Genomic DNA, 15521 nt, shown 5'->3' on the forward strand with positions numbered 1-15521 from the left:
TGAAAACAGTATCTATGGCAATGCAATTCAGATAAGAGTTCTCTTGGATACAAGATTTAAAAAAGAATGAAAGTAATACTAAGGATGTAACCAAAGATTAAAAGTTAAAAGAAAAAAAACAAAAATTGGTCACGTACAATTTCCACACACAAAGCTAATGCTTTACAGCGTTTCCAGAGTTAGTAAAGATCATTGCTATGTATTTAATGAAGGGTGAAGAAAAAGGTATTTGTAAGTTAGATTTACAAAGTTGGATGCATAGCTACATCAACATACTGTATGCATATGGTTAAGGAATTGATATGCCTAAATCATTTAAATGCTTTAAAAATATTACTGATGTGCTTATTTGCATACCTGGGTGTCCCAGTTAATTTTGAAAGATCATGTGAAAACCCTGTGATTTTGCAATGACAGACCCAAGGAGGATAAGGGTACACTGACTAGGGGTGAGCCGCAAGTTAAGTTCAGAGGAGGTTCCTGACTAGAGAGGGAGGGAGCATCTGAAAGAGATGCCTGGTAAAGATGCAGGAGAACAACAGTGGTTTAAATATGTTATATATATTTTATATATATACATTCATATACAGTTAATGCAGTGACAGTTCATGAACTTGCAAGACATTGCCTACTAAAATGATAGGTTTTTGTTCTGTTCCTACCTAACATGGTAAGGATTTGGGGTTTGTTTCTTTTTTTTTGTTTTTTACACAGTCAGGGTCTGTTTTTTAAAATGTAGCTAACTTTGATCTCATCCCTTCATCAGTACTTGAGACATGAAAGAAACTGCAAAGTGTGTTGCTCCCAGAGTAATACCATAAAATGAAAGACTTCTCTTTGTTAAATTCACTGCTGGTATGTACTTCATGTTAGTAACACTCATGTTAGAAAAGGAAAAACTAACAAAGTAATTGTTTTACAGGAATCAATTCCAAGTTCTGTTTATTGAACACATCTACTTTCTTACATAATATATATATGTGACTTCTCAAACTGGAAGTTTTGTAGTTGATACCTTACACTGAGAAAGGCCAGCACAAAGTGTTGGGAAAAAATCATCCGCACATAAAGTAGAAGATGGAAGATGATGTAGGGGAGTTCTAGGACTGCACCTCAGTACTTAAAAGGTGATACATCTTTTCAAAGGTACATGAGTTTAAAATTCATCAACTCTTTGACATGAACAACAGTACTTGTAAGACTGTTAGTACTTGTAAGTACTGGGGACTGCATGGAAGAGGCCAGACTGGAAACAGAAATAAGGTTCCTGTTTAGGATAGAGAATACTCTCCTGCCCCTTCCAAAAAAACCTAACTGGAGGGAATAGGGAAGTCTTTGCAGCAACCTCACTGCAGAACAAGCTGGAAAGATTTTAAGACTTTTTGAAACATCTATTTACAGGCTTTCATGTGATCACTGAAACTACAATAAAAAAAACCCTACAGAAGAACACAGTAGAAAAGTAAGTTTTCCTCAGACTACAAATCAAAAATATCTATTGATAATATGTGTTAAATCTTATTAATTGGTTAAAATATGTAAATGTAGCAACTATCACTGAAAAAACCCTATAAAAGAAAGAGAAAAAACAAGTATTCTGCCACTACAGACATAACAAAGAAAAATTAAACATTTTATTTTCAGAGTTATCTAGCTAAATTTTACTCACTTGTTCTTTTAGATCCTGTAAATTTTTATCAGCGTTTTGTTCACGTTCTGTTGCTTCCTGAAGCAGCCGTTTAAGGTTAGCAATGCTTTGGGTTTTTTTAGCAATATCTGTTTCCATTTCCTTCAACTTTGTTTCCTGCATTCTGGCAGTATGTTATTTAGAGAGAAATAAGAGCAAAAGTTAATACTTATGCAGAAACAGAGATTAAAATATCTTTAGGGAGAATAAATGCTGTAAAACACACCCCAAAATATGTCTGGGGCATTGGCCTTGAAATAACCACTGGCCTCATAAATACAGTTTGCTGAAAGAAGCGTAATGAGAAACATATCTTTAATCTTAGAATAAAGGCTTTTCTAGATATTACACTTTGTGGTTCTCTTTTTGTGTCTACACTTTATTCAAAGAGGACAGGAATATTTCTGTGTTATTGCACATAAAGCCCAAACACCTGCTGCTAAAAGCATATTACTAATGTAGTATATACACTAGTTGGATCTTACTTCAGTGTTAGACCTTTGAAAGCATTTTTCTAATGATTTAGTAACTTATGTAAAATAATGTACTGAGAAAAGGGCTAATACAGATGCAGAAGATGAAGACTCCAAGGCCAAAACTATCTCCAGTAAATTGTTTACCCTGGAGGAAGAGCAGTCTGAGGAAGATTTGTTTTGCTTTGAGCTTTACAAGGCTACAAAAAGGTTTGTGTAGAATCTGAAACGTTGGAAGGTAGCTCTGGAGGTCACGTAGCCCAGTCTCCCATCTGAATCCATCTGGATTTTCAAATAGCAACAGTGTCCAACACCTTGCTACCTGCCAAAGGGTCTTCTGAAGGGCCACTGGGATGACACCCCTTTGTCTGCCCTATTAAACACTTTCTGTTACCATGTGTATGCACTGGTAGATGCTGGTGAGGTGGATTGCATGTTAAAGTTCCCCAAGCAGCTCCTCTGGGTTAGTAAGGTTGTTATGTTACTAACTGACTTTGAATGCACGTTAAAGTAAATGCAAATAGAAGGCTTTATTTACGTGAGTTGAAATAGGCAACTACAATTAAACATGACCATGTATTTTGTATCTATACACAACTATGTATCTCTCTCAACTAACCAGAACCAAGTAGAAATGTTTTTCCAAAGAGGTGAAGAACAAAAAGAATAAATGTATGAATACTGCTGAGCTGATAAGGGCCCACCATCTGCACTGCATGCTCATATCCTCTCTGTTGTGCCCACCAGCTACTTCTGTCCTGTCCTGCAGTCGGTTTTGCCCTCCTTCCTTATACAAATTATGGTCATCATCTGAGCTTGCATAGAGACATTTTACCTCACTGCATAGTTTGGGGGAAGTTTAAAGGAAAACAAATGGCTTTTTGAAGTCTCAAGGAAGAAATGGCTCAGCAATATATCAGAGTAGCACTAGACTCCCCCAAGGGATCCTGTGGGAGTGCAGACTGGGAAGGGAGTAAAATCTTGGATATCAACAGTGATCTAACCTAAGATGAGATTAGACAAGTTGCTCTCCTGTCCAGCTGATTTTCTGCCCTAGTAAGTTTACTGTCAGAGGTTCTGATTTTGTACATACCTTCCATTTCTGTTTACCACTATTAAAGAGTACTCTGCAACACATCAACTTATTCACCCTGAAGTCATCCAGGAGCCCAGGACTAAGTATTTCTTACCAAAAGTTTGCTCTCTGCCATCCTTACACAGGATACAGGTTGTTTATTTCTCTTAAAAGCATAAGCATTGTACCATTTTTCTGTCTTTTTATTACATTCTCAGTTCCTACCTTGTTACAATGGACTTCCAACTTCTGCTGTCAGCTCCATCAAGTTGGCTCTCAGCCAAATTTAGCTTCTTAATGGTTTCCTCCAGCTGTATATTTAACTTCTCATTTAATATCTCCAAGTTATTCTTCTCTATTCGTAGCTTTTCTCCACTGTCAGCTTCCTATTGTTCAATAAAATCAAAGCTTTATGAAATACTTAACCTCACAAGAAACATAGTATTATCTCAAATGACAGTGAGATAGGGTCAGTGCTGATGTAAAAGAACTGCATCCAAGACTACTAGCACTACAACTTCCAAATTTGATCTTGGGTTAGTCTTTGGATATCTCCTCTCCACATAGAGTCAACAAAATCTGTCATGGCAGTATCAGTGTAATCAGTAATATCAACCATTAAGAAAATAAAATCCATGTAATTACCATAATCAGTGCCTAGTGGAAATAAAGGGATGCATTAAAATGATTATACCTTTTTCAGTTCTTTACGCAGTCTCTCATTTTCAGTAATGAGTTTTTCCATTCCTTTGGTTTTAGATTCACAACGCACACTCAGCTGGCGCTCCAGATCCAGTTTAATTTTCTCCATTTCAGACTTAAGATCAAACAGTTTGTTAAAACACATTTGCATTGTTTAGTAGAAGATTTCAGATTTCCATTTTTAAAGCACAGTATAGTTAGAGCTACTTAGCACGGTGAACATTTCATCACATAGTTAAATATGTCCTTAAGGTACAAAGTACAGTATGTGCAGTATGTTATGCTAAAATAAACTTCTGCCTTTCTGTTCTATATATTTCATATCTGGCATTTTCAAAACAGTTTTGTGCCAATAAGTATCAACAGGCTTCCATTTTGTCACTAACTTGCATATAAACTGTTACCTAAACATAGTTACTTGAGATAAATCTGTACCTTTAGCCTCTCATTTTCCTGCCCAAGACCAAGTAATTTCTCATTAGAAACTACAGCTGGAGCTTTTCTCAGTTCTTCATTTTCTCTTTGGACTCTCTCTACAACCTTTTTCATCAATCCAATTGTTTTTTCCAGTTCTGGGACTGTCTTTCCACTTCTACCAGCCTACAGAGGAGGGAAGGACAAAAGTAAAAGCGAGCAAACAGTTCATCTTAGTTCTGAGATACTCCAAATCTTACTTCATTCCTTATTTTACCATTGCAATTCATATTTATAGAAAAAAATGCTTTATTCTGATATTACATGAACTCTAGAATTTCTTGCATACTTACCTCCCCAAAACATCTAATGATTTATTAACCCCCCAAGTCAACAAATCAACTCCTTCATTTTCTGTTACCCTAAAAAGCTGCAGTTAAGTCTCAAACTTTGCTGTACTTGTGAACTAAACTGAAACATTAGGAAAATAAATCAAAGAACTACTTCATTTATTTAGATTTTCTTGGAGAAAAATCCCCCAATCCAACAGATCATGCAATTGCTTAAATGCTAATACTGGGGACATGGGGAAAAAATGGCTGGGAGCTTGAGGGAAGAAAAGTGGCCCCTTTTTAGTAGCTCTTCTTCTGCTAAATTAAAGTGACAGAAGAACTATATATTAAAGCATAAGCAGATCTCTCTTTCCAAAGGCATATATTCTTCTTGCAAAATGATAAATAAATAAATGTGGGGGGAAATACTGTAATTTCTCTATTTTTCTTCTTTCACTACATTAACTAATGAGTTAGAAAATCTTCTTGGGAGTCTTCATATCCATTCATTTTCTCATCCTCTTTTTTGCAATTTCCTCAGCAATCATAATTTAAAGATGATTGCTGCTGATTCTAGTTCTGGGGCCCTAACGTACTCCATAAGGAAAATGAGGATGATTTTACTCCCTGGACTTCTACATAAATGTATATAGCAACCAAATTTCAGGAGTAAAAACTACTTATTTTTCTTCTCTAAAATAATTGGGAGGGCTCAGGAGGTTTGTATTGGTACACAGTGGAGTTAAAAAAAAACCTGTCACATCTTGCTGCCTGTGAATGGAGAAAGATGCAGATTTTTCTGTCCTCGGAATGTTTGTGTGAAACTGTTGTATAAACTGAATTTTCTTGTCCAAAAATATCACTGCATGAGAGACAGGTACATAAGCAGTCCATGCAAAGCATGAGTAAAAGAAAGAAAAATATCTGATCTTTTCCAGGTACCCAGAAGCGGAACTCATTCTCCTTGTATACTGAGCCACAAAGAGGTACAAAGGCACTTTGGAGCTTTTATTAATACAGCTTTCTTTAGGTCACACAAACAGTTTCATAAGTGAGCAGCAGGAGACACTGAGTACTTTTTTCCCTTTAACTTTGGAAATCTTGTTCTATTAAGGTAGCTGACATTAGTTCGGGTACAATTTTTAACTGTGTCACTTTCCATAGTACAATGAACAGAAACCTTCCCTAACAGTAATTTAACCTTTCTATATCTGGATCGAATCATTCACATAAATAAATCAATATAATTTTCAGTATTATGGCTGTAACTGCTATTTATTGTACAAATATGCTTCTGAAGGTAACTAATCCAAATGACAAAATAAGGCCATGATAATGCAAATATTTAATAGTTTAGTTCTTCTAATAGTTCTGTTAACTTAATGTCATTAATTCATTGTAGCATTTTGTCAATAAAAGAAAAAAGAAAAATTCATGTTTGGTTTTGGTTGACTCCAAATAATTTCACTTCAAAAATACTTTGCTCTTTTTGTATTTTATTTTCATTTACTTATGATGAAAAGTGCTGTTAGAATACTCACGCCTCTAATGCTGCCTTGCTTTCGTTCAGCTTCTGCTTTCTCTTTTTTGAGAAGTTCACACATTTCTTTTAAGTCATCTACTTGGTCCTACAAGCAAAAAAAAAAGTAATAATGTAGATCTCAAATTGAGGTGAAAAACTGGTGAACAAAATTACAGTGGTTTTACTTTGAAAAAATTAAGAGAAAGCAATTTCCCATCTCAATTACTTTTTCCATTATTTCTGCCAGTTCTTCAACCTTCTCATCTTCTGTAAAAACATGGAAAATTTACAGTATGTAGAGAAAAAAATATCCATTTCTTTTTAATCAATTCCCTGACCTGTGTGAGGGTAAAGTGGACTAAAGTAAGAAGATGTTACCTTCAGTCTTGGCAAATCTTTATTGGCCTGCTCTAGTTGGAATCTTAGCTCAATGTTTTCAGATGACAATCTTAAATTTTCTTTTAAAACTTCTTGTTCTCTTCGATATTGATCACTTGATCCTATTCCTGATGACTTGAGAAAAGAGGGGGAAAATTATTATTCAGTGGTAACGGACTAATCCAATACAAGGATCAGTTGTAGCTGATTAAGAGCAACAGAGAACTAGTATCTTTCACAGAAATTAAACAAGACAGTATTATTACCAGTTTTGATCTAATCTGCTTTAATTTTAACACCTCTTACATTTCTTAAACTTGCTTAACCTGTAAAAGAAGTTTACAAATCAGTATAAATCAGTAAAAATTTCATCTAACCAAAATTAATCCACAAACTATTCTGTAAAATAAACCTCAAAGACTAAAAGGTAAAGAAGCTACTGAATGAAGTAAGCTGTGACACTGTACCTGGGAACAGCATCTAATTTTAAGGGCATACCCTGATAGTTTTTTAAGTAGCACATATGTCATAAGAAATTTCAATAATGTCAAATGGATCAGAGTGCAAGGCAGAAACAGTAGAATGTAACTCTCATTTAACCTGTTAGTTCCCAAAATCTTAAGTCTTTATCCATGGAGGACATTGATTTCAAGTACACAAAGATGTCTTTGCAAACTTTATATTGCCAATTGAAAACATAGTGATACGGTATATTACTCTGCCTGACTAGTAAAGAGTAAAACCTTTTAATAATTTAATTAAAATTAAATTATTAAATTTAAATTAAAATAAAATTATTAAATTTATTTTATTTTAATTAAATTAAAATTTAATTTTAAAAATCAGTGGTTTTTTACATATGTAATTTGGGAATTAAGTGCACGATTCATTCCTTTAATTAGAGGAATCAAGTATTTGCCTCATTAAAGCTTGCTTTTTTTTTTTTTGGTTTTTGTTTTGTTTTGTGTTTTTGTTATTTTTTTTTTTTGTTGTTTTGTTTTGTTTTGTGTTTGTGTGTGTGTAAATAATGACATATAATAAGTCTCTTAAAGAATGAAGGACATCAATTAGCTCCATGTATCTTTGGGGCTATTTGTAAACTCTCTGGATCAAAATTTTAGACCTGACAGTAGCTTACTTCTGAGCTGACACGCATGCCTATCATGAAAGTATAAGGTTTGTTCTTAGGAGCACTAGGTAAGTACTTCAATATCCCTGCAGACCACACATATCCCTGCAGAAAAACACTGCTTTATCAAGATCAAACTATTCTATTTCTACATGATTTGTACTGGACAAATGCTAGAGGGCCACTACAGTATCAAACCTCAGGCATTTCAGAAAATTCTGGGGTAGTTTCAACCCCTTCTGTACAGCTTTGGTCATTTTCCTGTTTATTCTCTGCAGTGTGTTGATTCATTTCATTATTCGTATTTATTTTCTCTGCTTCACAGTCATTAGCCTGATTAGGAGGTTCCCCTGAATCAGACTGATTGCAGCTCATTTTGTCAGTATCAGACTCTTCTACACATTCTTCTTCATCCACATTTGATTGCTTGAAGATTTCTTGCTTCCTCTCTTCTTCTTCATATTTCTCATTAACTTCTCCATTTTCAGATTGGGTTATATTTTCTTCTTTTTCACTGCAATTCTCTTTACCAGCTTCAGCTATAATTCTGGTGTTCAGTCCTTCCCTGGAAATACCTACATCCTTCCATTTCTCTCTATCTTCAGGGTGCTGTTCAGAAGACACTTCTCTGCTTACATCTACAGCAGCCTCTTGGCCTTCATTATGCATGATGCATGTTTGCATGTCTGTGTCCTCACCTACTTCACTGCCATCAGTAACTCTATTATCAGTCTGATGTTTGATTTCATCCCTGTTTAAAATAGATTTCTTGTGAAGGAAGTTCAGATACTTTTGTTTACTGACAGTGATAGGAACAGACTTGATCAGTTCAGTTTGGTCACATGTACTCTGAGTCAAGTTGAAGATAGAGTGAAGCATGAAAGAAAAGCAGAACACAGTAAAAGAAAACAGGAAATAAAGGAAACTAGAACATACTGTTAAGTCTATTCTTGAAAGATTAGGAAAACATAATAATGCAAAATTTCTAATATAATCAACCTTGTAAAAATCAAGGCACAACAAAAAAACCTAATGTAACTGAAATGAAGCTCAGTATTTCCCCAAACTCTGTGCATCTTAGATTTTTACTCATAAAAGAAATCTCTCAGTTGCAGACTCATATTTAAAAATATATTTTCCTTATTTCTCCCCATATGCTAGGATGCTAAATATTCCAGCTTTTACCTGCAGAATAAACACAGAAACTAAGTTCTGGGGATTTGGGGGGTTTTTTGTGTTTGGTTTGTTGGGTTTTTTTTAAAACCACTAAAAGCTGAGGATTTCATATCCTGCTGTAGAATATTGTCACTTAAATGAAACCAGCTAAGTGAAATAGAATACCAAATAGAAAACAAATACTTTTCATAACTACTATTCTACATAATACGGTTACATTATTAACTTACCAAGGGTCGCAAAAATGTCTCTCTTGAACATTGTCTCTGCAATGCATGAAGCTTTTCCTGAAGGTATTGATTTTTGAAGTGTAAGTCCTCTACAACAGAGTCTCGTGGGATTGCTTGCAGTGTTCTACATGAAAAAACAAATCAAGCCACAAACAAATGGCTATTAATGCAGTAAAACATCCCTTAAGGTAAAAGTACCATGAAATTCTGGATTTCTACACTGGATTTTCCCAGTGTTTCTAAGCTAGTTATTCTAAATCAACATTGGCCATATTTCAACTAATCCCAGCGAATGGAAGATGCTTGCTTTGGCAAAAGGAATCCACTCTTTTCCAATGTGTACAGTTTCTATGACTCAGGTACATTATCCACTGTGATAGTGGATACATGGTTTAAGAAGACAAGTGCTGTTCACTTAGCAGTTCCAGTAACTTTTACCAACTCCAAACAATAGTTAAAAATTTTCACAATAGGAGCCATAAGATTTTCATATTATTTAGCTTTTTAGAATAATGAACCAATGCTGAATATTCTCCAAACATGCCCAACTGCTCCCAAATACTTGTAAGGTTGCTCATCACAGACTCTAAGAAGAAATTTTAAAATTTCCGTTTTTTTTTTTTTTTTCCCTTCTTGAATTATAGTTTACCAATTAGAGACTATCACATTCCACATCTTTTTTTACTAATTTAGATTTTTCACTTTCTATGTTCTTTTAAAAAGTCTCTCACCTCATGTGTGCAACTTCATTTTCTAACTCTAGATTCCGTTTTCTTAGCTCTTCCAGTTCTTTTTCAGTTTCTGTGGCTCTTACTCCAACAACACGGTCAACAGTGACACCAGTAGTTTTCAGTTTCTTCTGTAGAGCAATTTTCTCTTTTTCAATCCTGAAACATCCAGTAAATTTACATTTTAGAGTTTATTTCATAACTTGCTTTCTTGAGGAAAAAATATTTTTGGTCTCAAGGAATTCACATTTGCATTTTATCTGCTCACTGAACCACACCCCCTTTTCTGTTTAATAATGTTACTGTATAGACACTAGAGCCTACCAAAATCCCCGCTCAAAGCCCAAAAAAAGCCAATGGACATTAAGTCAGTCTTGCATGTTTTCTATATGAAATTCAGACAAGGCTTGCTAAGAATAAAAGCCATTCTGAAGCAGTTTCAAATCACAGTTTAGTAACAGCTACAATCACTACCACATCTTTTATCAGTAAAATCTTGCCATTATTTCACTGAAGTAAACGTAACATCTGCAGAGGGTATGGACATATGTTTTTTTCCTGAAAAGGCTTCCAACTCATAATCCTGGAACTGTCATTACTGCAGTAACACTACAAGTATCCAGTCCTAGCAACCTGATTAAATAACACAACTATGAGAAACAGCCTGTCTTCATAAAGCTGTTATTTGCTTTATAAAAATAATAGAATGCTACACCAGGAAGCATATTAAAGGACTTAATTTTATCTTGAGACACTTTCTTCTAATAAAGGTAGTTGGCTTCCACAAGGGAAAGAATACTAGAGGAATTAGTAGCCAGCTGCTGGAAAATTGACTAATCCTTTTAGTCTCAACAGCAATGTCTAATTCTTGCAATCAGTCTTACAAACATAACAAACTACAATAATTACTATATGTCAAACATATCTGGATTTCCCTTATGTCATCATTTTGTAGTTGAATCAATTAAAACCAACTCACTTTGTATAAATTTCCTTCAATGTATTCAATTGTTTGGATAAAGCATCTGCTTCTTTTTCCTTTTCCCTTAGTTTATTCCGCAAGCCTTCCATTTTGATTTGCCATTTTTTACCTTCATCCCATCTAATTACTTCCTCCTTGGAGGTCTGTGAAGAACATAAATAGGTTATGTATTTTCCTTTGACTGCTTCTCCTAAAGCAAAACAAGTGAACACATTAGAGAAATAAGAATGATATATCCCTCATTTATCAGTTTAAACCAGGAAGCCATAGCAGGCATATATTATTTGCCATAGGTAAGTAGCAGTTTCTTCAAAGTTTTTCTCAAGTTCACTTTCCAACTTCTAATTTATTTTTTTTCTGAAGCACATCCATCAGATTTTGTTTATCAGCTTTGGTCTAAAAAATTCAGCTAGATACACAGCTGTGATTGATGGATAAAGTTAATGCAGTTGATTGCTCCTACCAAATTATTCCTTAGCTTTTAATAATAATTTTATAAAAAAAAGGAGAGAAGCATTTTATGACATTAGAGGTGCTAGTGCAATGTATCCTTTTACTTCAAATTACACATTAGATTTAAGACAAAGTAGGGTTCTTGTATGGCAATTTACAACAGATCTGTCTTCTACAACTCAGCAGGGGCTTGCATGCCCCTGCTGCACAGCTTCTTTTCCTACATGAAATGAAATCTCTACTTAAGAGTTAATAACTCAGTAACTATAAATTATACATTGGTTAAAACCTGTACCTATAGAATCACAAGTGGCTATTGAAAAATGATAGTCAAAATTCCTGTAAAAAATTTTTGGTTTGGTCTGGGGTTTTCTTTGTTTATTTTTAGTCAGAACTTTTCCTTTTCTGCTTATTCCCTGTACTTAATTTTCTGGTTTTGTTCTAAACAGTTACTGCTATGAAGCAATAGAATGAAAGGAAAATCTAGGGAAAGAGGAAAAATGCATGTCAAGTGTGAGAGAAGTATCTCTAGACACAAAGCAACAGGTATTTAAAACATTTCAAATTAATTGAAAACATAAGAGCAGTCGTAGAATAATATTTAACATCAAACATAAATAGTCTGACTCTCATTACACAAGTATGCTGTAATATTATATTATATTATATATATAATGTACTTTATAATTTTATTGTATACTTTATAATTAATATGAGAAGCCATTAATTAGCTACTGACATAGTAACAAGCAAAAAAACAGCACACTTATAAATTAACATGACTCTAATCACTCAGAACTTCTTGTATGTGGAGATCACAATTGTCAAGAATAATCACTTATGGAGACATCATTCCTTTTAAGATTTACTCTTGCTCCTCAGTATTTTGTGGTGTCACTATTTCATTGATTTCACAAAAGCGTATTTGATAGAACTTATGTAAACAATTTCACCACGACCTAAAAAATCTTTGGTTTTTAAGATTTTGTTGAATTAAACATCCATAAGAAAAAGTCAGGAAAACATTAAGATACCAGTACTAATAACAAGAGCAGTAACAAAGAGCATGAGAAACATGAGAAGTTGCAGCCATGAAAAAGCTTTTTTTCTGATCAAGTTTGGCCAGTAGATTTTAGAAGACACAGGGAGAGGTGAACAACCTTGGCCTCAACTGATGAAATCTTTCAAAGCCGTAATATAAATACCACATACCTTTTCTTCTCTTAGACCTTTTTTTTCTGTTTCTTCACACTTTTTCTCAAGTTCACTTTCCAACTTTTTAATTTTTTTCTGAAGCACATCTATCAGATTTTGTTCATCAGCTTTGCTCTGAAAAATTACAAATTTTTACAGCTTCAAGTTTAGTGACTACTGAGATTTTTTCTCCAGTCAAAAAATAAGGATTTTAATTCCGAATTGATAAAACTAGTTTAAAATCTAAATGATCTTTCAAAAATTCTCTTCAAATTGTTATAGTATTGGAATGTAACTTTTCCCTCTGAACTGAATAATCAGCAGCAAGTAGCTGAATTTTAAAATATACATAGATGATTCTTCTGTAAATCCTTTACTTTTCTTCTAAAAGGGGAAATAAGGATAGCCAGGAGGAAGAAGACAAAATATCATTTTTCTAAGAAGTTATGAAAGTGGTTATTCAACTACTCACTCTTTCAAGCATATTTCAAGAAGTACATAACTGGGGGTTTTTTTCAGCTGAAGCAAAGAAACAAGCCAATAGCTTACATGTAACCAGCTGATGAGGAAAAAATCAATTTTTTAATAAAGTGTAAGATACTTACATCTTCCATCCCCCCAAACCAGCTCATCTATACAGAAACTTGACCAAGATCAGACATAGTTTGAAACATCACTTCTACCTGAATGCTACTGCTTAGCCTCCTAATCCGGTTCTTCAGTTCTTCATTTTCTTTTTCGATTTCATTTTTTTCCCTCGATATTTTAGCAAATGCTTTTTCTTTCTTCTGAAGCTCTTGGTTTAACTCATCCCTTTCATCAGACAACAAAGCTTCCTTGTTTTTACTTATTTTAAGGTTGTCTGTAAGTTTTGTAATCTGATTATTCAATTCCTCTATCTGTGTCTAGAAGAAAACAAAAAAGTCAGCAAATGCCCCAACTCAGGTTGATCAGCAATACAACAAAGCAATAGAATTACATTACCTAGTACTCACCGTAAGCCCCTTTGTTTGTCTGTCAACAATCTCTTGGACATTCATATATGCCTCTTTTTGTGATGCAGCAGAAATAATTTGCTGTTCAGCACTGGCAGTCATTTCTGCTCGGAGTTCTAGAAGTGCTTTACTCAAAGCCTGAAAATAATTAATACAATTTTTTTTTGTAAGTGAAGATGCTGCTACAAAACAAGTGTCATGGTTTAACATAGCTTGGTTTTTATTTAAAATCTATCAGTTACAGAAGTGATTCTCTGTGAGGACTGCTAACAGCTTTAGATCTGTTAGACTTAACAGAACCAATTAGCTGGCTAGTTTTGAATATTGATACATTGTTAAACCACTAAGAAGGTTGGACAGGCCTCTGTGAAAAGCACATTTAAAAACCAATAAAACCTGGAAAAACCTCCTTTCCAGCCTTTGAACAGGTAATTGGGTGCTGGCCCCAAGTGGCCTATGCGGCCAGGCAGGGGCAGGATGGGCTCTGCTGCGGCGTTGGCCCCTTCCCTGGAAGCCCAGCAGGGCAGCTGGGGTCCCTTCCCAGCGGGGTCAGGCCTTTTATCAGCACAGCCTGATGGTTCTTTTTTTCCAGCAGTGCCACAGGGTCATGCCACCAGGGGCCATCCCAACACCAGGAGCAACCATGTGGCTGGGACCAGCGCTGGGAGAGGTCCCGAGGCTGACAGCGGCCACGTGGCCAAGACTCCTTGGCCAAAACCAGCGCAGCTGGGGCAAATGCCGCGTGGCCAGGGCTATCCCAGCATGGCTCGCAATGAACTTTGATGGCTCAGCTGCTTTTAGCCAGCCATGCTGCGGACAGAAGGACAAAAGCAGCGGCAGCAGCTTTCCTTTTTTCCGGCACCCCACATGAAGAGAAGGCGCACGGTGGCACCAGCAGCCAGCACGACTCGCACAGTGTTTGCACAGACCAACAGAGCGGAACAGCGAGTGATTGCCCCAATGCACAGCCTGGATGAGACCAACCTTTTCAGCACTGCAGAACTTGATAAATACTGTTTCAATTGATAAAGCTTGAGAACAAATGAACCTAGGGACACCAATTCTCTCCTGAATCATGAAAAAGGAAAGGGTGAAGACACATAAAAAACCCAACATGGGACACTGACATCAGTGAAGAAGGAGTCAAATTCTAGATGGGAGGAGATTGAGGAGATGCCTAAGTTTTGGGCTGAAATTCTCTTCTTAGGCTATGGTGAAGGGATAATTGATATATCAGACTCTTTTTCCCTATAACTCATGGAATGCATTGTGAGGATGTAGTGTTCTAACCCCAGGCATGAACAGAGGCACTCATGCTGAAGCAAGTAGATGTTAAAGTAGCTTGAACAGAAAGAGACTGGAGAAATAAAAAAAACTTGCTCCAGGGATAGAAGAAGAAAATCTCAGTTCCTAGAGATAAGAGAACTTTTGTTTCTGTATTAGAACAGCTCATCCTTAAAATTGCACCCCAATAAGCTGAAATGGCCCATGTTGGTAGTTGTGGAAAAGCTGCCAAATGTGTGGGAGGGACTTTCACACTGAGCAGATTTTCCTTTCCCAGGCGGCTGATTCGCTGTGACATTGAAGCTACAAGATAACTTTCTTGTGGAAAAGTCTCTGTGGCATGAAAAGAAAGACTCCTCTCCCTAAGAGAACCGAAGAAAAACTAGTTTTAAAGGTGGTAAACTGACTGAAAGTTTTGTCTCTTTCCATTGTCAGTAGGAAAGAAAAAAAGGTGTGGGGGAAGAAGTGTTCTGAGGGTTTATTCTGATTTCTTTTTTTTTTTTTTTTAATTCTGTTAATAAACTTTCCTTTATGCCCTTTAAGGTTAAAACCTGCTTTGCTCCTCCTCCTAATCCTTACAGCAGAAAATGAGTAAATAATTCTAGCACTGAGCCAGCACTAGACCCACTACAACAAGAAAAGGCAGTTATATTTTACTTTGGCATGTTATGGAGTTATATTGTACCTCCTGCTCAGCAACATAAAGAATTCTGAAGCATTACGAAATATTTGGTATTTAAATGACAGAGAGATTAATTTTTATTGAC

General features: G+C 35.4%; 1 protein-coding gene across 1 annotated transcript in view; it reads right to left on the reverse strand.

Annotated features, from left to right (window-relative positions):
- CEP290 (centrosomal protein 290) overlaps positions 1-15521 on the reverse strand; it is a 52732-nt gene that overhangs the window by 2345 nt on the left and 34866 nt on the right. The window contains exons 38-49 of the mRNA XM_066319247.1: positions 13471-13608; positions 13159-13380; positions 12494-12610; positions 10826-10971; positions 9850-10005; positions 9119-9242; positions 6584-6718; positions 6225-6311; positions 4373-4537; positions 3930-4052; positions 3461-3621; positions 1670-1811 (exon numbers count right to left, since the gene is read on the reverse strand). Of these exons, the coding sequence (XP_066175344.1) occupies positions 1670-1811; positions 3461-3621; positions 3930-4052; positions 4373-4537; positions 6225-6311; positions 6584-6718; positions 9119-9242; positions 9850-10005; positions 10826-10971; positions 12494-12610; positions 13159-13380; positions 13471-13608 (1716 nt within the window). The remainder of the gene's footprint in view (positions 1-1669; positions 1812-3460; positions 3622-3929; positions 4053-4372; positions 4538-6224; positions 6312-6583; positions 6719-9118; positions 9243-9849; positions 10006-10825; positions 10972-12493; positions 12611-13158; positions 13381-13470; positions 13609-15521) is intronic.

Source organism: Sylvia atricapilla, chromosome 5 (assembly GCF_009819655.1).
Source record: "Sylvia atricapilla isolate bSylAtr1 chromosome 5, bSylAtr1.pri, whole genome shotgun sequence".
In the NCBI taxonomy this organism is placed as follows: Eukaryota; Metazoa; Chordata; class Aves; order Passeriformes; family Sylviidae; genus Sylvia; species Sylvia atricapilla.